The sequence below is a fragment of the Giraffa tippelskirchi genome, chromosome 9, assembly GCF_054371585.1.
Source record: "Giraffa tippelskirchi isolate mGirTip1 chromosome 9, T2T-mGirTip1v1.2.pri, whole genome shotgun sequence".
Classification (NCBI taxonomy): Eukaryota; Metazoa; Chordata; class Mammalia; order Artiodactyla; family Giraffidae; genus Giraffa; species Giraffa tippelskirchi.
The window spans coordinates 110,427,357-110,451,278 of NC_137283.1; the positions used below are offsets into that span (position 1 = coordinate 110,427,357).

The following is a 23,922-nucleotide window of genomic DNA, read 5'->3' on the forward strand; positions in this document are numbered from 1 at the left end:
TTAAAATCCCTTCATTGTCCCACTGGTTCATTTTTCATATTTGAGGGAACTGAGCTCCAAAGAGGTGAAATGGATTTGCATAAGGTAATACAATCAGCAAATAGCTGAATCAGGAGCAGAATTTAGACATTTTGGCCACAACCTCAGGGCTGAAAACACTATACTTCATCCCTGTAAATAAAGTAGTATGCTATTTTATGAAGTCAAAAGAGACGTTATGACTATGTAAAAGTCGAACATAAATTTTCTACATTTTCCCCCAAGTTTTTGTTAGTAAGGGCTTCTGGGGGCTTCCCCAATGGCTCAGCAGGTAAAGAATCTACCTGCAATGTAGGAGACTTAGGTTCGATCTCTGGGTCAGGAAGATCCATGGAGAAAGAAATGGCACCCTCTCCAGTATTTTTGCCTGGACAATCCCATGGACAGAGGAGCCTGGTGGGCTACAGTCCAAGAGGTTGCAAAGAATAGGACACAAGTGAGTGACTAAGCACATATAGGGCTTCTAGGCTGCAAATCAGAGTGTTTGTACATTCCTCAGTTTGAATTTTATGATCTGGTGCTGCGTTAGTGAAATGATGATCAAACATAAATACACAGATGTATACATCTTAAGATCTTCCTCTAAACAGTATTCATATGATTTACCCTTCATATTATATGTCTGAGGTAAATACATAATCCTTCTTGAAGTTTTCTTCTTTTCCCTTTTGCAAATATTCAAGATGTACAAGGTTCCTTCTCAGGTGTAGAAACCATAACCTTGACAATCCACCTCTTGACTTTGATGGCTTTCTACTTTTCATCAAGGGACATTCTCACTGAAAAGAGTAGAAATAACTACTTATCATTACAACCAATTCCGTTTCCATATGCGCTAGACAATGCTATTTATTATACTTAAATCTTGACCAACTTTCCTGGAAAGTGATAAACTCAAATATATAATTTGAGGACTTAGACAAGAACAAACCTTATAAAAGTCTAAATTCACCCCTCCTAATATAAATGAGGAATCTAAGCCCAGGAAAAGACAAATGATTTAACTGAACCAACATGACCAATAAGTAGAGATCCAAGTCTTCAGATTTCTGCTTTGGTTCTTTTCCCAACTCATTATTAATCTTTTTTTAAAAAATTCACCTACACGATTAGTACTAAAATACAAAGGTTGTAACAGAAACAGCTACACTGCCTTATCACACTCTCCTCTCTGCACTAATAAACCATCAGACTCATTTAGGTGGCTGGTCCATCAGCCTTGTGATCCTTCACCAGTCTTTAATGTTCAGAGAAGTTGACTGTAGCTTCTCTGGGTTCCTGTTCATGCCCAAGCCTTGGCACTGGGGCTCCAGAACCTCTAGAGAATTCAATCAGAGACTTTTTCAAATGACAACTTCCCAAGCAGTTACCATGGAGATATTTTTAACTGCTAAATATTTGAATTTCTTATACTGTGTTCAATGAGACTTAAATTTCCACTTAGAGAAAAAAAACTCAACTGAAGGTGTGTGCTGAGACTTGAATACAAGTAGCTCTGCTGGGAAAGGTGTCTGGTGGAGTAACAACTTCTGAGATTTTGCTTCACTGAAGTTGCACAAGTCAGGACAGCATCTTTGGTTATCAAACTCCAAACACTGAAATGTCCTAGAGACAACTGTCTTTCAGAAGAGCATAAAGTAGGTAAGAGTCAAACGACAATTCAACAGCCATCCATTTGGTACTAACATAAAGTCCATTATTTTCTACATACATAATTCTTTTTGAAAGGTTATATTAGAAATTTAATATTTATAATAGTGTAATATTTAATAAGAATATTAATATTTCTTATATTAATATTTAACTAGAATGTAAAGATCAATATCTTATTCTACTAATCAAATAAGTATTTTTCAATTTCCTCTTCTACTTATATATCATTTTATTCCATTAGCTTGAACATGTTAAATTTTAAAAGGGAAGAAAAAGAAAGAACATCACAATAAACCAATAAAGCTACCAACATTTTTTCCCCATCTACTGTGCTGGGTGGGATATTTGTGGAGCTACAGTGGAAAGAGCACTGACTACAGTTCTGGAATCCTGGTATACAGTGCTGACTTTCACTAAACAACTTCATGCTGCTGCTGCTGCTGCTAAGTCACTTCAGTCATGTCCAACTCAGTGTGACCCCATAGACAGCAGCCCACCAGGCTCTGCCGTCCCTGGGATTCTCCAGGCAAGAATACTGGAGTGGGTTGCCATTTCCTTCTCCAGTGCACGAAAGGGAAAAGTGAAAGTGAAGTCGCTCAGTTGTGTCCAACTCTTAGCAACCCCCATGGACTGCAGCCTACCAGGCTCCTCTGTCCATGGGATTTTCCAGGCAAGAGTACTGGAGTGGGGTTCCATTGCCTTCTCCGAAACAACTTCATGCCTCAATTGCTTAATATGCTAAATGGAGACAACCAGACCCAACTACTTCTCAGAATTATCTGGGAATCCCAAATGAGCTTCCTCTGTGAAATATGCTGTGTCTGTAAGATCAAGGTTGGCAGTGGCTAAGGAGGAAATATGGGTGTGTCCATCCGGCTACCACAATTCGCATGGGCGCTGAAGTGGTACAGTCTGAAGGGGAAAGGGAAGAAAGCCAAGAAGGAGGGGGCCCTGCCCAGTAGCATCATGATCCACAGAGCCCCCGCTTGCACCTCATCACTTTGCACAGGGACCTGAATGGATACGGATGGGAGTGCCCCCTATACCAGTTCAGACCAGAATCCCAGAGATGGGGAGGAATGAACACAGAGGAGACTGGGAGGGAGAAAAGAGAGGGTAAGGGAAGACTGCCATGTGTCCACTCATTTTGAAAAGACCGAAGGAAAAGGAAAAATAATTTGCAAGGCTTCCAGAAAAGATGTGGTGAGAACCAAGGGATGAGTCAAAGGATGATAGAGTTTACTGAAAGTCTCACAGTTCTCACCACACTTTCCCACGCTGTTTCCAAGGAGTCTCTTAACAGCCTGGTTGTGGGCACCTAGGCAGGTTAGTATCATTCCCATTTTATTGGTTAGTAGCTGGAAGTTCAAAGTGTTTAGATAGCTTGCCTAAAGTTTTCTAATTTGTAACTGAGAAATATAGGATTAAGACCAAAGCCCTCTTATTTCTCTACTGATATAAGTTTTTTGTTTTTTTCTTTTCTGCAATCACTGGTCATTACTAAATGGTGAGAATTTTATACATTTAATTTTATGTGAATTGTCCTTATTCTATACCTGTGGTAGAATATATTCACAGCAATTCACATTTCTAAAAGCATGAAATATAGACTGAATATCAAATCAACAGAGACATTTCCTAATATATATAAGATTTATTTTTTAGAAAGGGACTAAACTTTTGAGCAACTACATGAGTCCTTGGATAAGCCTCAATACACCATGTCAGTCAGGGATCTGGTCAGTGATGACCCATTAGCCATGGATGACATTGTCATTCAACTGAAAAGATTTGTGAAGTAATAACAGTCCCTGGTAAGTTTGCTGAACATTTTGGCATTTGTTCAGGAAAATAACACATTGAGATTTTGAAATGAAGCAAAAGCAAATGAAGTTAACTCTTTGCTACATGTTTTGTTTTTTATTTAAAGACTAAGAAAATTATCATTCATATAGGAGGAATTCCAAAAGCATGGCATCTACTCAGCTCACAAAATTCTGAGAATGTTTCTATAAGAAAGAGATCATAACAAACACGTAGATGAAGAATGAATATATAAGATATAGATGGCCATATACATACAAATATTCAAACTGCCAAGAACAGGAGGAAATATATAAGGGGTGAACCACAAAGTCCCAGAATGAAAAGAGAAATGAAACAACCAAACCAGAAATATTCAAATGCAAGAAAAGAACTGGAAACATCTGGCAGCTAAGGGATCCTCCTTATCTTTTAAGTACAGGTGTTCAACACAGTGTGTGGAAGACTTTATTGCCCCCTTCTCTCTGTTCCAAAAGCAATTTGCTTATATCTTTATGACAGTAATTTAATTCAATCTAGCACTAGCTTGGTCCTGACCTAACTAAACTCCTCTACCCAATTCTGAATGGTCTTTTACCCTTCTTCAGTGCAAAACTCTAAATATAACAAAAAGACAGACTCTGGGTTTATCCACATCACTACAAATGAATCAATTTCATTCCTTTTTATGACTGAGTAATATATCATTGCATATATGTACCACATCTTCTTTATCCATTCCTCTGACCAGGAACATTTAGGTTGCTTTCATGTCCTGACTATTTTAAACAGTGCTGCAATGAACACTGGGGTACACAGAGAAAAACAAATATCATATATTAATACATTCATATGAAATCTAGAAAATGGTACTAATGAACCTACCATTTTCTAGATTTCATATGAATGTAATATTTGCAGGAATGTAGAGAACAGACTTGTGGACACAACAGGTGAAAGAAGAAGGTGGGATGAATTGAGAGAGTGGCATTGACATACATACACTACCATGTGTAAAACAGAAAGCTGGTGGGAAGGTGCTGTGTAACACAGGGAGCTCAGCTCGGTGAGCTATGATGACCTAGAAGGGTGGGATGGGGGAGGTGGTGGGAGGGAGGTTCAGGAGGGAGGGGATATATGTATACTTACAGCTGATTCATGTGTTATACAGAAAAAACTAATATTGTAAAGTGATTATACTCCAATTGAAAAAACACAAAATATAATAAAAAGAACATATCACTCAGATTTAGATGATGTCAGACAGGATTCCAGCAGGGAACAGATGGCACACACAGAAGAGATGACTGAAAAGTGTTTAAAGAACTATTTACAAGATGTGGGACGGTGAAGGAAAATCAATAAGAAACAGTGGAGCAGCCCAGGGCTCCTAACAGCAGGAAATCATTACTACTTCTAGACAGATAGGTAAGGGGAGGGCATGAGTATTGGAACAGGCAGATCCGAGCTGTAGAAGAGGCTGCAGCCTTCAGCAGAGTAGCAAAGCCACCACCCCACTCCAGCACCACCTTCCGCTCCTGCCCTCTCCTCCAAAGCCTCCCACTGGCTGAACCTAACTAGAAACCAGAGAGCAGGAGAGCTTGGTCCACACAGTCTATAAATAAACCCTCAGGAGCACAGAGGAGGGTGGAGAGTGGAGCTGGAAGGACACACAGAGAACAGCCAAGAGACTGAGGTTTCACAGAGATGTCCACTGCAGCATTGCTAATCATGATGAAAAATCAGAAAGAACCTAAATGCCCAGCAATGGGGGAATGACTAAGAAAATTGTTTTATATATTTCAATGATGTGAAAATGTGCTTTTATCTAAGCAAAAAATAAAACAGGATAAAAAAGCATCTAAATTGATGTCTTCGTAATTTCATTTTTAGTTCTACATTATATGAAAATACATACAGAAAAAGAAAAGAAAGTGTTATTCATACGGTTATTAAAGCTGCCAAAACAGCTAAGGCAGATGTGGTCTACATCAACAAATCAAATTAGTGTCTCAATCACAAAAGAACAGTCCCTTTGAAGGTTCACTGTCTCACTGCTTCCATAGAACTGGACAGAACATTTTAAAAGTAGCATCAACCAATCAAGCCTTTTCAAGGAAGGTAAAATGATACTTTGGGACCTGGAATCCAATTCTTGTGAAGAACAAGAGAATGACCTAGGCACTTTTCTCTTACTTTCCATAGTTTGTATCACACTTTCCTCCTTCCCCTACCCCTAGCTGCTCTTTAAACAAGGTATAAAGAGAGATCTGTATAATGACCACTTTAACCACTGAAGAGATTATGCCTCCCTCACCAAGTCATTCAAAATGAAAACATTTCTAAATCCTAAAATGAAATTTTGGTATCTTGTAATAACATAAAATTTGTAGGCATATTTTGGATTTTTCTCTCTCTCTCATCCCTCCCTGCTTTGTTGGTGTTATAAGCACATACACAGTTTCCCAAGTAAGTAATCTAGCACTGAGTATAGATATGAGCACATATTTGTGTGTATATATAATACATGATGGTCTCCAGTGGTTCAGATGGCAAAGAACCTGCCTGCAATGTAGGAGGCCTGGGTTCAATCCCGGGGTTGGGAAGATCCTCTGGAGAAAGGAATGGCTACCCACTCCATTATTCTTCCCTGGAGAACTCCATGGACAGAGGAGCCCCTCGTGGGCTACAGCCCATGGGGTCACAAAGAGTCAGAAACAACCGACCAGCTAACACCCACACACACACATACAATACATCCATGCATACACACTAAGTACATATACGTACATTTATGTGTGTAAATGTATACACTGAGTGTGTGTATATACACACATACATTTCAGCACTAAGTACTTACACATATATATCCATAGAAGAAAATATTTATAAATGTGTATATATATCCACAGAATATATACCCATAGAATAGATAGATAGAATATTATCAAGTAGTCTTTAGAATCCCTTTAGCCATATCAGTGTTGAGAGTGCTCAAAAATTATAATTCCTCCATCTCCATGAGTCTTAATTATTCTCTCTTTCAGTCTTGGTTATGTACATGTTTGAACATTTACTCTTCTCCCTTATTTTAATGGTAAACTTTTCACTATTTTAATGGTGAATATTACAGTCTTCAGAAAAAAGAAGAATGAGACTGAGTTTCCCAACAATAAAGCTTGAACTAGTTTGCCAGCCCATTCTACAGGGCCTCACACCTAGCAGGCATCCGTATACGCTTGTTTAATAAATGAATTACACAAATGCACTTTCACTGTCACTTACCTTCCTGAGTGTGACAGACACAGACACTGAAGACCATACATTAAGACAGCTTCCGACAGAGGTAACAAACATCTGCTCAGTCACTCAAGTCACATGAAACAAGCAAACTCGATGCTTCAATTACCATTATCACTGGATAATTGTTTTTAAAATTGGAGAAGGTTTTACAATAAGCAGAACTGAGCAGAGAGTGTGGTTCAAGATCAAGCAGCAAATTTCTGGTTTTACTCTGGAAATTAGGTAGTACTAGTAACTAAAGTAATTTATGCTTTAAAATAACTGCAATAAATGTAAATACCAGAGCAGATGTTTTACCCTAGTATACTGGAAAAGGGGGCTTCCCTGGTGGCTCAGCAGTAAAGAATCTGCCTATAATGCAGGAGACCTGGGTTTGATCCCTGGGTTAGGAAGATCCTCTGGAGCAGGAAATGGCAACATACTCCAGTATTCTTGCCTGGGAAATCCCATGTACAGAGGAGCCTGGTGGGCTACAGTCCATGGGGTTGCAAAAGAGTTGGACATGACTTAGTGACTAAACAACAATTGGAAAGAGAAATTTACTCTAAGTTAGTTTTGTGCATGTAATAATACTCATAGAAATTAATGAACATTCTTAAATATAATTTCAAAAGTACCTCCAATACAAAAATGTAAAAATTCAGTTTTCAGAGAAATGAGCACTAAAGACAAACTCACTAGCTTCCATAAAGACAAAGATTATTTAAAGGGTTTTCATAATCCTTTAACATCAAACTCTCTAGCTTTACAACTTTCAAATCAACAGTGTTTCCTATAAATTTGGAGTTTTGGTCATCAGCATTTCTTTCCTCTTTTAGGGCTATGGTTAATCTTTGTGCAGAGTAAAAAGTTCTCAACATTTGCCACTTTAGACTCCTTTGCATACTCTGTGAATCATCCCAGCAACAGGTAGTAAGACTTGTGGCTTTGAGTGTAAATTGGAAATCAGGTGCAACAAGTTTAGTCAACACTTCAAGGACTGAGTCACTGATTCTCAGCAGAATTATGTCAAAAGTTCCCAGGAAAGCCACGATGCCTTGTGGACTTTCCAGCATGAATTCTTCATTATTGGATATTCCCCTTCTCAAAATGGGGCATGGTCGAGTGCAGATAATTAATAAGGAGAAATTCTTCTCTTCTGGTCTTTGAAAAAGTGACAGCTCTGAGTGTAAATGGATAACTACATTTCTGTTGGATGCTGCTGTTCTTCAGCGAACCACCCCCCACTCTCTCTCTCTATCTCCCTCCACCAATCACTTGTTCAGTTAGCTTTAGTTTTCTCATGGCGTAGTGAAAATACGAGCTTTAGAATTTGGAAGACCTGGGTTCAAATATTGCTTTGTCATTTACTGGCTAAATCAGTTTGGGCAAGCTACTTCCCTTCTTTCAGGTTCTGTGTTCTCAATTGGAAAGATGGGGGTAAAAATCACCTACTTAGATGAGCTATTATGAAGATTAAATGAGACACACCAAATGTGAAAGCAACTGCCACCTGGCAGGTAATCAATAATTCAAGCCCTTTCACCTATGTATTCTCGGCAAAAGTTTCTTATATTTACTTAATTTATAGGAGAGGCTTGGAATTATTGATCTGAGGAGAATTGTCCTCCTTCATACCCTCCACCAAGCCCATTTTTCTCTGAAAACATATGCAAACATAATTGGCTGTCTTTTGCTTTTTGTTGATCAGTTCTTGGGTGGCATGAAGATAGACACTGGTGCTCTCCTTTGTTTAACATCTGCTGGCTTTGTAAATTTGTGCACTTCTAACCAGAGTATGATTGTACACACAGAAAAGCAACCATGAGTTCTGTAGAGATTAAGGAAGTTGATGCATAAATTCCTGAGGAGTACCTCTGTGGGGAAACTACAAGATGAAGCAAGCATAGCGTCAATGCCTCAACAGTTATCACCTAGATCTAGGACGAGTTGTTCCCTTATGGGCATAAAAAAGAGCTTTAATAAAAGTGAAATAAAAAAATAAATAAATAAAAGTGAAATAACAAGGAAGGGTACAATCAAGCACCAACAATGCACCAGCTACTATGACTTCTAGGTCAAAGTACTTGAAACCTTTCACGGGGTGAGGTTAGAACAATCACAACATGCAAACTGGTAAAAGTCAAAACTTGAACCAATGCCAGATATTCAGTCATACTTCGCTTTTATCCTGAAAAACAAAATCCAAACTCTAGGTTTAGACTGACTTGTTTAAGCATGTTTACTGACACACATGGGAATACAAATGTTCTTGTTTCTGTCTAAAGTAGGCGCCAGTGAAGGATTCTTGATCGATAATTGAGTCTATTCCAGTCAAATTTCTTCTGGGGAGTCAATACGAAAAGAGAATAGTTTTGTAACCCCACCCTGGAGCAACTACATTTTCTTGTTTTGCAGATAATAACAGCAAGGTAGTATTTCTTGCAGATAAATGACAATCACACAGTTCTCAGAAGGAAAAGAGTGGGGATGGAGGCCACCCTTTGCGAGGGACTAGAGCCAAGAGTGGCTGCAAGGCCTGGCGGCGCCTCTGCTGCACAGGCTTGACAAGGGCCGGTTCTAGGTTTGCAAATGGCAGGTGTGATAAAGGAGACACTGTATTTCAACCTGAATTTCATCAGTTTGATTCAACTATCTTAACTGTTTCAAATAGCAGATGGAAAAATAATCAAGTTGAGATTTTATAGGATATTTATTAAATTCATCAGTATTATCAAAACATTTAAATAACAGATCACAAATAAAATATATCACCTGTCAGAGTACCATCAATTTGTCAAGCCCCAAAATGGCATCCTTGAATGGGTACAATATGGATAGACTCTATAAAGAATATTTTACTATTATAAAATATTGTTTGTGCAAACTTTTTACATTTTTTTTTGAAAACATGAATCAAGTTATTGTGTGTGTGTGTGTTTGGGTTCTGGGGTAATTTTTTAGGTGGTAGGTGACATACTAATTATGTCTGAATTCTGGAACTCTGAAAGTATTCAATATGCCAGTAACTAGACTATAGTAATAACTCAATCTGGGGATCAGACAGTCTCATAGTTGTTGGTTTATGAATCCAGGGAAAGATTTCCAGGAGAATAGTCATCAGGAAGTCAAATGAATCAGCTAGACTCCTATCAAAGGTGGGTAGAGGCCAGGAATAGAGAAGTACAGTCTATAACCCAAGAGGACCCAGAACAACAGCTGAACAGAAAATCTGATTTTATTACTGCTTCCTCCACTTGCATTGCATTCTTTGAACCTCAATTTCCTCATCTATAAGTGAGGGTCTGGGCTATTGCACAGAACTATTACAAGCCTCAAGTAGAATAAAATATCAGCCATAGTTCACAATCCTTGATGTGTAAGATCAACATAAGATGAAACTTGTATTTGTTAGCAGGGAATACTCAATGATAAATCAGAAACTAAAATGAAAGATTCAAGCAGCAGGACCTCTAGAGACCTAATTAAGGTTACCCTTAGCAGTTTTCCTTGAGAAATTCTGACACCCCACTTAGCCTGAGCAGCAACTGCAATTTTCCAGGCCACATGGCTAGCTGCTTATCTTTGACTGTGCGTGCAAACTACTGTCCTGGCCTAGACTGTATTGGGAGGGAAGTGGGTGTACCAACAAAGCCTCCCTCCAGGTCATGCTGTTTCTTGAGAAAGCTTGGGCAGAAGCTCCAGACTCAAGATCTAGACATGTTCCTTTTGTATATAACATACACTTTAGAATTTCTGCTTTAAAATTGCTTTTTCTTCCAAGATTTTAATGCATTTATATTTTAACGTATTTATATACTTTTTTCTCTTCACTACTTAATATAGAAATTGTTCAGTATCAAAAATTAACTTGTTTTCCTATGTACATTATAATTTCTGCTTGCCAAATTTAGAGCTTAACTATACTTACTGTGGGAATACAAAGAAGGTAGCACTAGCCAGTGCTTTTAATTTGTAGTGATTAACTGCAGAACTCACGATCACCAGCTTCAGAATCACAGCCCCAATCCTGATGAGCTCTGTGATGGTCAAATTACCATGCCCCTCTGTGCCTCGTTTTTCCTCAAAATAGGAATAATAATAGTAGCTGCCCCTCCAGGATGCTATGAGTTAACTGTGGTGAGTTAATATTTGTAAAGTGCTTAGAACAGTGTCTGACACAGTGTATGTTAAATAAACTGCATCTTTCAATGAAATCTTGATGGAAAACAGTGTTTTCATAGACATGATCTAAAATTATAAATCGAATGCTCCCTATATTTTCTTGCCTTATTCATAGCACATGTTATTTTGCCTCTTGAACCTAATTTTAAGATAAAGAACTATCCAACTAGAGAATCCAAAGGACTATCAGGAATTTATGCTATTGCTTATTAACTGATTTGAAAAAATGAAGATATGTATTAAGCATGGTATCTTTATGCAACTGTTGGCCAAATCTCTTCTTTGAATTATTATCTTCAGACTGCCATAACCCTGGCTTCTAACAGATAACACTCAGTCAGGGGGGCTGACTTGAAATGGTGTAGAACATTAAGAAATTCAGTCAGCAGCCAACTTCTTCACCACAGAATATTTTGCCGAGCTTACCAGTAACTTAGTTTTACTCATTTCACTTCCATACAAGGGAAGGTTAAAAAATAAAAGGCACTTGTTAACTCTTTGTTTCACTTTTCTGTGTCAGCGACAGGCTCAGCTTGTCTTTGTCTTGTCTATAACTTGTAGATGAGAGAAACCGGGGACACCAGAAATGGATTTAGGATTATCCGCCTCACTCCTGTGTCTCAGGGTCTCCTGGTACTTTGTCACAATGATCCCTTGTTGTGAAGAGTGTCTGTCATTGCTTCACTCCCACTGCCTAGGCCAATCCAGAAAACACACGGTTCTGTAAAGACAGCACTAAGCAAGTGCTCATTCTCTAGAATGAAGGCATTTTATGAAGCTGAACCTGTAGAGGGATTCTGATGAGGCAGTTGGGTTGGCCCAATGCAGCTGTGCTTTAAGGAAGCAATAAATGAGCTAATGAGACTTATAAACAATTGGCCTTTCTTGCCAACATCCACACAAGTGTCAGCTGTTGATATATTCTTTATCTTTAAAACTCACCTTGGGACAAGATACTGAATTCACATTTCAACTTTCTCTAGGGTAAAAGTCCAGAATTCATTTTGCATAGTGAATATATGAAAAGACATCAGATGGATATGCCAGGCAATTTGGGATGAAAATAAAGATAGGTTGTTTTAAGGAAGAACACTTCGCTTATAGAACACATGCAATGCTAGATTCTTCTTAAAAGAGGCCCCAGAATCATCCTGACAGAGCTTGTGTAGACACCAAGTTAGCTGTGCACCCTAAATAGCAATTCTCATGGGACCTGTAAATCTGTCTAAAAATGTCAAGAACCATTCATTTTCAGTCTGTAATTTTAGAGTATCAATATCATATTTACCTATAATTTCAGTGAAGGTTTTCAAATCAATGTCATAATTGAAGCCCAGTCTTTTTTTTATTTTTTATGAAGCCCAATCTTTATTCCTAGGTGCCAAAATATGACAGAAAGAGCTGAGATAATCTCAAGTTCTAGATATTTGAAATATTAAATATTTAAATAGAAAATTATTTATGCATAATCCTGAGTACACAATTCTCTTTGTTTTAAATGTCACTATGAAAACAAGTTTCAGTGATTTTCCTTTTGGTCCAGTATTGGGTATAGTTTAAGACGATCAAAATTTAAGAAGATTTAGAGTCTTTGATGATCTCTATATGAGAGAATAAAAATTCTCATTAATTATTCAGTATAAGTAAAACTTAACAAGAGAAAAAAATTTCTGCTCCTTCAAGATAATCCTTCTCCTGACCTCAATGCTTTGGCCTAAGTCTTCTGTTTCTATACTTAATGCATGATATGCTACTTTATTCATTCATACACCCCTCCTCCACTAGACTACAGGTTTCTTAGGAGCAGAGATCACCTCTAATTTCATTGCTCTTTTTCCCAATGCCTGATACAGAGTAAGAGCTCAGTAAGTGTTTGTTGGACATAAGAAACTTCTCTTTGAATTCTGATTGATAATCATCTCAATAAGATACAGAAAGGAATGTTGTACCAAAGAGTAATTATCATTAATCCTAGAAAAATGATCCTGTAGTCAGATTGCATTGCTTTTCATGAACAGGTTCTCTAAATCTTCTTACAATAGGTAAAACATGAAAGGGAGATTAAACAATTATTTGATAAATTTTTTCAAGGTAAACAGAAATGCATACAGTTCAAGATTCAAATAATCTCACCAGACAATTTTTTTTCAAAGAACTAAATCATTTTTTCCTGCAAGGACCTTCCTAAAGTACAACTGACCCCTTAGATGAGTGAAAAGTTAAGACAGGTAAGTGTTTTTAACGTTCATAGTAAGATAGGCATTTTGAATGGATATTAGGAGCTAGACAGTAAGTTTCAATATCAATATCTTTGCACATTGCTTTAATCATGGATGAATAGGTAAAGCAGTGATTTACTGCCTCATCCTTATAGATAAAATTTATAAGTGAAAGCTAAAGAAAGAGGAAATAAACCCAAGCCCAGAAGTACTAACGGTCTCCAAAAGTGTTCGTGTCACTTGGATGTGGACTAAGAAGATTAAGGCTAAAAGTGTAGAAATAGAGTGGATAAAGCAATAAAGTGGCAAAGAATTATCCTATACTAAACTCAGACTCCAAAACTGCTTCAGGAGAAATACCACCAACTTCAAGTATAAACTTTACATCTGACTTCGTAAGTCAAATATATTATAAGACTGTTAAGTCTTGAATGCCCAAAGGCTGCCCTTTTACAACTACAAAGGTATTTCCAGACACCCAAAGGTACTTCAGGTCTTGACATACCTGTTTATAAACTTCTCCTGGACTTCTGAAGTTGTTTAACTCCACTTACAAGGTCAAGTGGATTTATGAATGCTACCACCATCACTATGCAGGCAACAATTACAACACCACTGCCATAATCGCTCCCGCTCCACCTTTCATCTGTCCAGCACCTGCTTTGCCCTGGGCCCTGGCCCAGGTGTTTTATATAGATAGTATTTAACCCTCAGAAAGCCCCAGAAGGGATGTTGTTGCCTCCATTTTACAGGTGAGGAAGCTGAGGCTTAAAGATTGAGGCTTACAAAACTTATTCCTACAGCAGAGGCAAATTTGAAGCTGAGTCTGTCCAGTACCACAACCTAGGGCTTTGTCACTGCAACTTGCTCTCAGAGGTATTTCTAAGCCTCTGTTATCTTCCAGGCACCGTGCTAATAATTTTAAATATATATTTAGAAGTCTCCAAAACAATGCTAAGAGGTAGGTAGCAGCTCATGAAACTGAAGCTAGAGCAGTAAAGAAACTCCTCCAGGAGCTCACAGCTAGTAAGTGACAGGGTTAAAATTTAAATGCATGCTTTATCAATGGTGAAATTATATAAACCGAAAATTTCAAAGTCTTGGCTTTGGCATAAACTAAATAAGGGAAGTAACTTGGTATCTATTAACCGGTTTAGATGCACTATTAGATAAAACAAACCTTGGCTTACCTAGCTATGTCCTTTATGTTAGAAAATAATTAAACCTGTTTAGAGTTCTAAACACTAAACCAGTCACAAAAGATGGAAAAATGGAATCAGTCAAGTCACGAAGACTAACACTCTACAATTTCAGAATGTTTCCAAATAGCGTTTTAAATGACAGTTCTTTTTCTCGTGGAATAAAACAACAGTTTATCCTCACAACCCTCTAGTGATTTATAGAGTCTAAGGAGTGAGTTGCTTTCCTGTTACAGAAGGAAAATGTCCATGCAAAGACAGAAAAACTAGGCGACGTTTGGCAATCTCCAAACTTGAACCTATGCATCCTGAAATGAGGATGCTCAGCTCTCTGGCGTTGGCTGCATTTTTCCTCCAAAGGAAATCAAGTCTGCTGATTTTCAGAGGATTGTGGCCATCACTTGAGTTTGGCTTCCTGCGGAGAGCATTAATGCTTGCTTCTATGTTTGGAGTTCAGATGACCATTTGAATGATCATTTTTAATTCAGAATGATCATTTTTAATTCACTCTATTGACCTTTAGCTCAGAACCCATTTCTAATTAAAATAACACTGGGTGTCTTGATTAGGGAAAATAAAAACGAAGCACTATTTTCATCATATAGCAGAAAATAAACCATAAAATAACCACTCAAAAGTATAGGCAAGATATTAATAAGAAACAGGAGAAACAGCTCCCATTTACTGAGCACTCACAATGTGCCAGGCACTGTTCTGAGCACTTGACATCCACTAACTTATTTTTATAACAACTCTTATTATGCCCCTTTTATGGATGAGAAGACTGAAGCACAAAAAGGATAATAATTTGCCCAGGATGACACAGCTAAGTGTCACAGTAAGTAGAACAGGGATTTAAACCCAAATAGAGAATTCCCCCGGTTTGATTCCTGGGTCAGGAAGATCTCCTGGAGTAAGGATAGGCTACTCATTCCAGTATTCATGGGCTTCCCTAGTGGCTTGGACAATAAAAGAATCTCCCTGCAATGCAGGAGATCTGGGTTCGATCCCTGGGTTGGGAAGATCCTCTGGAGGAGGGAAAGACTACCCACTCCAGTATTCTAGCCTGGAGAACCCCATGGACAGAGGAGACTGGCTGTCTACAAAGTGGCTGTAAGGGGCTACAAAGGTTCTACACAGGGCTGCAAAGAGTCAGACACTACTGAGAGACTAAGCACAATACAAAGAATTCACACTCTGAATAAAATGTTTACAAATGAAGTATAATTCAAAATCTGATAAATGACGGTGCCACTGAAGGCTGCTAAGGAAAGTCTAGCCAACACTCGCCATGCCCTCTCCACACACACCAGTGTGGTCCTTCAGATGGCAAGAGAATGGACAAGATGGCAGATGAGGCTGACTCAGGAGGGCGACAGGTCTGTCTCTATGGAAAATAACATATTAATATGCTTACCAAAACCAAGCTTGAAAAAAAAAAAAACTCTAGGGGTGCATTTTAGGGAAAGAGACAGCCACGTTCAAATTATTTTATGTAAAGGCAGCAAGCAATGGTCACTGAGTTTTAGAACATCGGCACTAAAGGTTGCAAATATTTGCAGAATACAGACATCAGTAAACTTTAAACCATCACTGGACTGGTAAGTTCTTAAGAGGGGAAGCATTTTTTCCCCTCCAATCCTATTTTTTCCCATTCCTCCCATTAGAGCTTAGCATTTATAATAATGATGATGATGGTGGTGGTGGTGGTGGTTTTACATTTACTGAGTTTCTACTTTGCATCCAGAGGTGTGATAAGGGTTTTACGTTTAATAACAAACTACTATGTGATATTCACTACAGTCCTACAGAATTAGTATTACTATGTTCTCCATTTTCCATCTGAAGAAATGGAGACTCAGAAAGGCGAAGTAGCTTGCCCAAGGTCATATATCCAGGGCATAAATTCATTTTCATTTGCTCTAAAAGCCCACAAAATTAATGGTGAATGCACAGCAGATAAGTGTGGCCACCTGACTGTCCCATCCTTATATAGAAACGAAGGTTCCAGGGAGTGCTGCACATTCCAGCTGAGGCCCACACCTCGAAATCCTGGACAGAAATGAACAAACAGAGCAGATTGCTCAAGAGAGCGAGAGTGACCAAAGATGGGCCAGAAATCTAAATGTGCTTTAGCTGCTGTCTTTACTAGTAATCGGTACACTCTCTCAGGAGTAAACAAAATATGTATAAAGATGATATAACTAGAAAAACATCCCAAAGACAGACCAGTAAGTTTAGTTCTCAGGACATTTGTTAGTACAAACTTCATCATAATTCTAAAGCAAAGAATGGAGTGCTTTAAGACTGAACTAAAATACAAGCAGCTCAAGGAGAGAAATAAAAGCTCCTAAGTTTTTGTCTAAAATGCATTTGCATTTGAATAAATTGTTTATTTAACAACACTTTGCCGACAAAGATCCATATAGTCAAAGCTATGGTTTTTCCAGTAGTCATGTACGGATGTGAGAGTTGGACCATAAAGAAGGCTGAGCACCAAAGAATTTATGCTTTTGAATTGTGGTGCTAGAGAAGACTCTTGAGAGTCCCTTGGATAGCAAGGAGAGCAAACCAGTCAATCCTAAAGGAGATCAACCCTGAATATTCATTGGAAGGACTGATGCTGAAGCTGAAGCTTCAATACTTTGGCCACCTGATGCAAAGGGAAAGATGCTAGAAAAGATAGAAGGCAGGAGGAGAGAGGGGACGACAGAGGATGAGATGGTTGGATGGCATCACCGACTCAATGGACATGAGTGTGAGCAAACTCAGGGAGATAGTGAAGGACAGGGAAGCCTGGTGTGCTGCACTCCATGGGGTTGCAAAGAGTCAGACATGACTTAGCAAATGAACAACAAAATTGTTTACAGCTGTGTATTATCTCATTTGCTAGAATGTGATGGGACCAGGTCAGATAAACCATTACTTTGGAAGTGTTTAAAATATTTGCTGATGTAATAGGAAAAATACTTTTATGTTGGATACATCATTATTAAGTAACATTTTGTCAGAAATTTCAATTCATAGTTAAGTACAATGAGTCTTTAGGTGGATAAAAAATATGTCCTATTTCAAGCAATTACTACTGTGAATGATAAATATGAGAAAAAATAAAATGCATTCTCTCTTAGCACTCCACTCCCTATGCTCTCACACATACTCAGACTTCCCTGAACTACTTGTTCAGGAAATACTTCTCAGCAAGTACCATGTTCTTCCAAGTATTGAGGATGCTCATAATGCAACCTCTGCCTGGAACTCATTGCTCCTTCCCTTTTCTGACTAAACTGTCTCACTCATCCTCCTCCAGGAAACCTCCCCAGATCCCTTCCTCTATTCTAACATCTATTGCAGCACTTATCCCACTGTTTCCTTTTTGGTGTTCTGAAGACACAAAGAATTCTTTGATGACAGAGGCCACTCATTGTTTTTGATATCCCAGCACTTAGTTAATATTTGTCAAATGATTGAAATTACATTGCAAAGACTCTTTTAGAAACAAAAGGAAAAACATTTCTAAAATGCAAATCTTGCACAATATTATTCTCACTGTTCACAAAGGTGTGTTTTAAAAAACACACATAAAAGTGTGTATTTAAAAGCAAATACAGAAGGGGACTTCCTTGGTGGCGCAGTGGCTAAGACTCCATGCTCGCAATGCATGGGGCTGAGATTCAATCCCTGGTCAGGGAACTAGATCCCACATCTAGAGTCCATATACCCCAAATAAAAGATCCTGCATGCTGCGGTGAAGACACAGCACAGCCAAATAACTGTTTTTTTTTTTTTTTTAAACAAACACATATAGAAGGATATACTGGAAATTGCCAACTGTCCTTCAATAAAGATTTTTCACACACCTGAACCTCTTAAATATACCATTATGTCAAATTGATTATTGCTCAACGAATGCAACAATTCAGATAGTATAACTGAATACTTAGGCATGAAAGATAAAATCGTCACAAAACCACGGTAAAACATTTAAAACCACTATGGCAGTTACACTTGGAATAACTAGGTGCTGCCTTTTTCTACCACTGATTCCAATGGGGACAAGTCACGCACCCTTTGGTCTCAAGTTCTCCACCCATTAAATTGGGATAACCATCCCTGCCACTTCCTCCTCCACTCGGATCCTGTGAGGACAGTGGAGCTATAACAACACCTAGGGGGCATCTTCACAATTAGCGTACCACGGTCAGAAGTCTGAAGGAAACCCCAGGTGGAGTTCCTATCTCGTTATGGTAATAATCCTTTGCAACCCACCTGCTCTCATCAGCAAGTTGATAGTATAGCCTCTGGTGTGGTCTTTGCTACACTTATTTTGTAGTCGAAGTAAAAGTCTACAGGGGTGGGCACAAGCTTCTCTCACTGGTGCTTGGTCTGAACCAGAAGCCGCGAGGAAGCCGTTCATTCACAGCGACCACCAGTCCCCTCTTTGGACCCTGTTACGTTCCTGCCGCTCGAAACCGACCCTGGGCCTGTCCCCTCCTCCGAGAGGGGTCGATCGAGGCTGAGGGTAGAGAGGACTCGAGGGTCAGGGTAGCCGGAGTGGAAAAGGTCGGAGAAAGTGAGCCGGGGGTAGGCGCGCTCGCCGAGGGGCTTACCTGGCCTCTCTGAGGGGCGCCAGGGGCGGGTGTGGAATGAACACCCCACAGTCAGACCGTGGAGGCTGCTGCTTCTTCTTGGAGCGCCAGATATGGAAAGAGGCGTGCTTTTTGGGGGGCCTAGACGGACTGGACTCCCCGTGGTCACCTTGAGGTGGCAGAGACAGTGGCATCTTCTCGTCTGCCTCCTCCTCCTCTGGCTGCTCGGACGCTGCCCTCTCGGTGGCCCGGTTCTTGTATTAATAAAAGAGCTCACCTGGGCGCCCGCTGGCCCGCCTATCCCCGCGCGCCGGCCGAGCCCGCCCCCTCGTCGCTGGTCGGCAGCAGAGCGCCTCCCCCACGGCACAGGAGGCTCGCGGCGGGAGCCCAGGTGAGGCGGGAGTCCGGAGCCGCAGGTATGGAGGACACGCCCCCTCGCCCCGGACCTCGGGGAGTGCGGCGGCCGCGGGGTAGCGCCACCTACTGGAAACCTTGGGAACCGCCCGCGTCTCCTGTCTGCATCCTCTGTTCTGTTGTAGGAGCCAGAGCTGGGTCGGGTTTTGACATCTCCTCCGGTGCACAGAGTCGGACACGACTGAAGCGACTTAGCAGCAGCAGCAGCAACCGGTGCATGTGCCATAGGTCGTCTGCGGAGCTGTTGATCACTCTTGGCCTGTGCAAGGCTAGTACGAAGTATGGCTTAGCCACGAACCCCGCCTGAAGAAGGATGGGAGAGGCGCATCCCACGGCCGGGCTGCCAGGCAATTAGCACTATTCTACTCTGACCTTCAGGTGTCTTGGGCAATGTTATGTGCTGGGTGGCTTCTGTTCCTGTTTGTAATCACAAGTGTCAACTGCTCTCCTCTCCCTTCAAGAGTTTGCATAATTAATCTGTACTTGCACCTCATAAAACACAAAAGGATAGAAAACAGAAGGGAATGAGCCATATTCCCTAGTTCCCTGGGGCTTCAAAGATCCCTCATTGTGAACTAAAAGCCAGTCCCACAGGCTTCTCCGACATCTGTTTTACTGTTAATGACTTCCTTTTTTAACCTCACAATTGTGGTTAAATAGCAAACGGAACTGATATTTAAGCAAAAAATGTCCATGAACATTTCATTTGAGGCATTATTAGAATATAAAGATTTCAAGAACCAAATACTACTTTAAAACTCAGTGCAGTGTAAGTTCCTCTTACACAGTAATACTTTCTTCTTTCTTTTCTCTTTGAAGATTCAGCTAATTCATTCATTCATTTACTCAATCATTCAAGGAACATTCATTTTTATTGAATTATTTTTAAGTTTACATTTTTATTGATGTAATCCTACGTATAAGGGCTTCTGTGGTGGCTCAGAGGTAAAGAATCTGCCTGCAATGCAGAAGACACAGGTTTGATTTCTGGGTTCATAAGATCCCCTGGAGAAGGAAGTGGCAAACCATTCCAATATTCTTGCGTGGGAAATGCCATGACAGAGGAGTCTGGCAGTCTACTGTCCATGGGGTCACAACAAGTCGGACACAACTTAGCAACTAAAAAACAACAAAAAAAATTCTACATATAGAAAAAAAAAAAAAGCACAAACCATTAAATATATAACTAAAAATTTTACATATTTATGTAGTCGGGGTATAAAATGTTTACACTTATGATATAAATATACCACAATTCATTTGTCTATTCTACTGTGGATGGACATTTAGGTGTTTCCAGTTTGGGGCTATTACGAATAAAGCTGGTATGAACCTATTTCTATATAACCATTCATTTCTTTTGGGTATGTACCCAAGAGTTCACCCACTGGGTTATACAGTGGACAGCTGTTCAGCTTCAACTCATTTGCCAAAATATTTTCCAAAATGGTTGTATCAATTTATTCTCCTTTCAGCAATGTTTAAAGCATCTAGTTTTTCTATATTTTCATCAACACTTGATATTATCAAGTTTTTTTTCATTGTAGCCATTTGGATAGAGGGGTAGTGTTAGCTCATTGCAGTTTTAATTTATATTTCCTCAAGAAACATTTACTGAATTCACTGAGTACTAATTATGTGCTGGGCCTTGACTTGCATGCAGGGAGAGGAAGGGTGACTGACAGACACATAGATGATATACATCAAAAGGTAAGAGAATTAGTAGAGGTATGTGCCAGGCATTAAAGGAGTTTGGAAACATTGCTAACCCAGCTTGCAAGTTTGGGAGGGAGGGAGAGGAGCAGTCAGTAAAGGTTTATTATAAAAGTAGCCCTTGAGTTGAATCTTAAAAGGCAAAGGGATCAGCAAGAAAAAGGGAACAGGGAAAGAGGGCACAGAGAGCCAAAAGGGAAAAAGGAAACAGGAAAAAAGAGGACATCTCATGCACATTTGCTCATATATTTACAAGCTCAGTAATTCATTCTTTCATTTGTGACTCTTCCAAGCAGAATTCTTCATGCTACCTGTTCTTTGTACCACCAGGGAACATGGAACATATTTCAGTTCTGTTCATAGCGTGTGTGTGTGTTAGTTGCTTAGTCGTGTCCAACTCTTTGCAACCCCATGGATTGGGGCCCACCAGGCTCCTGTGTCCATAGGATTTTCCAGACAAGAATACTGGAGTGGGTAGCCATTTCCTTCTCCAGGGGATCTTCCCGACCTAGGTATCAAACCTATATCTCCCACACTGCAGGCAGACTCTACTATCTGAGCCACTAGGGAAGCTTCTGTTCATTGTACATAGGCATTATTTGTTTACATATGTGTCTCCTATTAGCCCGAGAGCAACTTAAGAACATTGCTTATTTACTTTTACATTTTCAAAATATAAATATCTATTCATTGAAACAATTAATGACATGAATTGGTATATCAGCCTATTAGACACCTAGAATGTTTCAGGCACAGATCTTATAGACTGTATACTTTGCAAGAGCAAAGGTCACATGGGTCTTGTTTACTATGATATCCCCAATGACTAGCACAGTGCATGGCACAGAGTTGAAACCCAATATATACTTATTATCTGAATGATGTAAGAAATTAGAACCACACATGGAAGTCTAAGATATAGTACTTATGATTCATCTAGTCAGAGAAATAGACACTTAAATACAACTTGATAAAATACAACTTGTACAATAAAACTTCATGTGTTCTAACCAAAGTGTTTCACTGTTTTCTAGTCATTGCAAAAACAGATCCACTTAGGCTTGTTTAAGCAATAAATTAACTTATCATGGCATGTTAGACAGCTCACAGAATATCCCACAAGCCAGAGAGCCAGACTCTGAAGTCCAAACATGCTCAGCCACCGCTGATAGCTGGTCTCACAAACACCACTCTTATCACCTCTCAGCAGTAGGGGCTACACACAGACAGCTCTGCTACTGCCATGCCAAGAATCAAAGGCCTGTTCCGATCACTCTTGACTGAAGACCAGCCCTCGATTCACCCTCTCACACATTAATGCTAACTTCTTCAATAAAAAAAAAAACTCCCATGCAGGTACATCTGATCAGAGAGCTCAGATCACTTGATGACTGCCTAGCTGCAAGGGAAATTTGAGTTTTCTGGCTGGGAGAGATTGAGGGTAGGAGGAGAACGGGGTAACAGAGGATGAGATGGTTGGATGGCATCATCAACTCAATCGACATGAGTTTGAGCAAACTCTGGGAGATAGTGCAGGACAGGGAAGCCCAGTTGTAGTCCATGGGGTCACAAAGAGTCAGACATAACTGAGCGACTGAACAACAACAACTTCAGAGACATGAAATTCATGTGGCTAAAAAATTGCCAAAGGAAAAAAAAAATTGCCAAAGATAACACAGGTACTCAGAAGAATGTAGGCAGCCAAAAGCATGAAAGATGGTCACTGCCAAAGGAAAGGGCAAAAGGCTATAGGAACACAGAAAAAAGTGACTAATTCTAGATGGCTCAGGGAAGTCATCAGCAGGGAGGTGACAGGTTGATGAGCTGTACTGATGAATAAGAATTTACCAGAAGGAGAAAAGAAGGCTGGCAATCCAGAAACAGTAAACAACATAGGCCAAGGCCCAGTGTTGTGAAAGGGCATGTGTTGGTGGGAAATAGTGAGAAGTTCAGTGAGGTTGGATAAAAGGGGATGGGGTGGGGCAGGATGGCAGGTGATGATGTTATTAAGATCAGGTGGGGCCAGATTGCTGAGCACTTGGTAAGCCATGCTTTTAAGGAATGGGGACTTGGCTTTGTAGGTGATAGGGACTCAGCTTACATTTTTAAGTAGAGGAGTGACATGAGCAAACTTGGGCCTCATGAAGTGTTCCCCAAATGGAATGGAGTAGGGAGAAGCTAGAAAGGGGCAACTATTTATGGAAAACCAGTTAAGAGGACACAGCAAGAGGTCAGGGGAGAGGTGATGGGAGCTCCCACCAAGGCAATGGGGTGGACACAGACAGGAGGGGATGAATACAAAATCATGTAGGAGATGGAATCATTAGGAATGGTAGTGAATAAAAAAGAAGTAATCGAGTATGATAATGAGGTTAGATTTCCAGCTTAGGTAAATGGATGAAGGTGAAACCATTAACTAAAAATAGGAAAGCAGGAGAAAGATCAGGGCATGAAAATAAATTTGGTTTTGAACATATTGAGGCTGAAGTGACTTGAGGCTGTATAGACACAGATGTCTAAGAATTCATTGAAAAATATGGTTCTGGAGGCTACAGGTCAGGGCTACATACGTAGATTTGGACATCATCAGTGAACAGGTGGGAGCTTGAATAGGTGGAAGCTGATATCATGAAATCAGATTAAACTACCTTGGGCAACTGTGTAAAATAAGGATAAATGAGGATCAAGGACAAGTCACTGAGTAACATTGACATTTATGTGCTTTTCAGGTAAGGGGAAGCCCACACACAACAGAGGCCAGACAGAGCAGTTAAAGAGATAGGAGAGGCAGGAACAGAGATGCAGACATAGAGAACAGTCTCGTGG

At 39.8% G+C, this 23,922-nt stretch overlaps 1 protein-coding gene across 2 annotated transcripts in view; it reads right to left on the reverse strand.

Annotated features, from left to right (window-relative positions):
- Positions 1-23,922, reverse strand: part of CRYBG1 (crystallin beta-gamma domain containing 1) — a 242,698-nt gene that overhangs the window by 206,370 nt on the left and 12,406 nt on the right. The window contains exon 1 of one of the 2 annotated variants that reach the window (XM_081526873.1): positions 18,991-19,422. The exons of the other annotated variant lie outside the window; for it this stretch is intronic. Coding sequence (XP_081382999.1) covers positions 18,991-19,163 — 173 coding nt within the window. The 5' untranslated portion in view covers positions 19,164-19,422. Of the gene's footprint in view, positions 1-18,990; positions 19,423-23,922 lie in introns of those variants that run through there. 2 annotated transcript variants of the gene reach the window in all.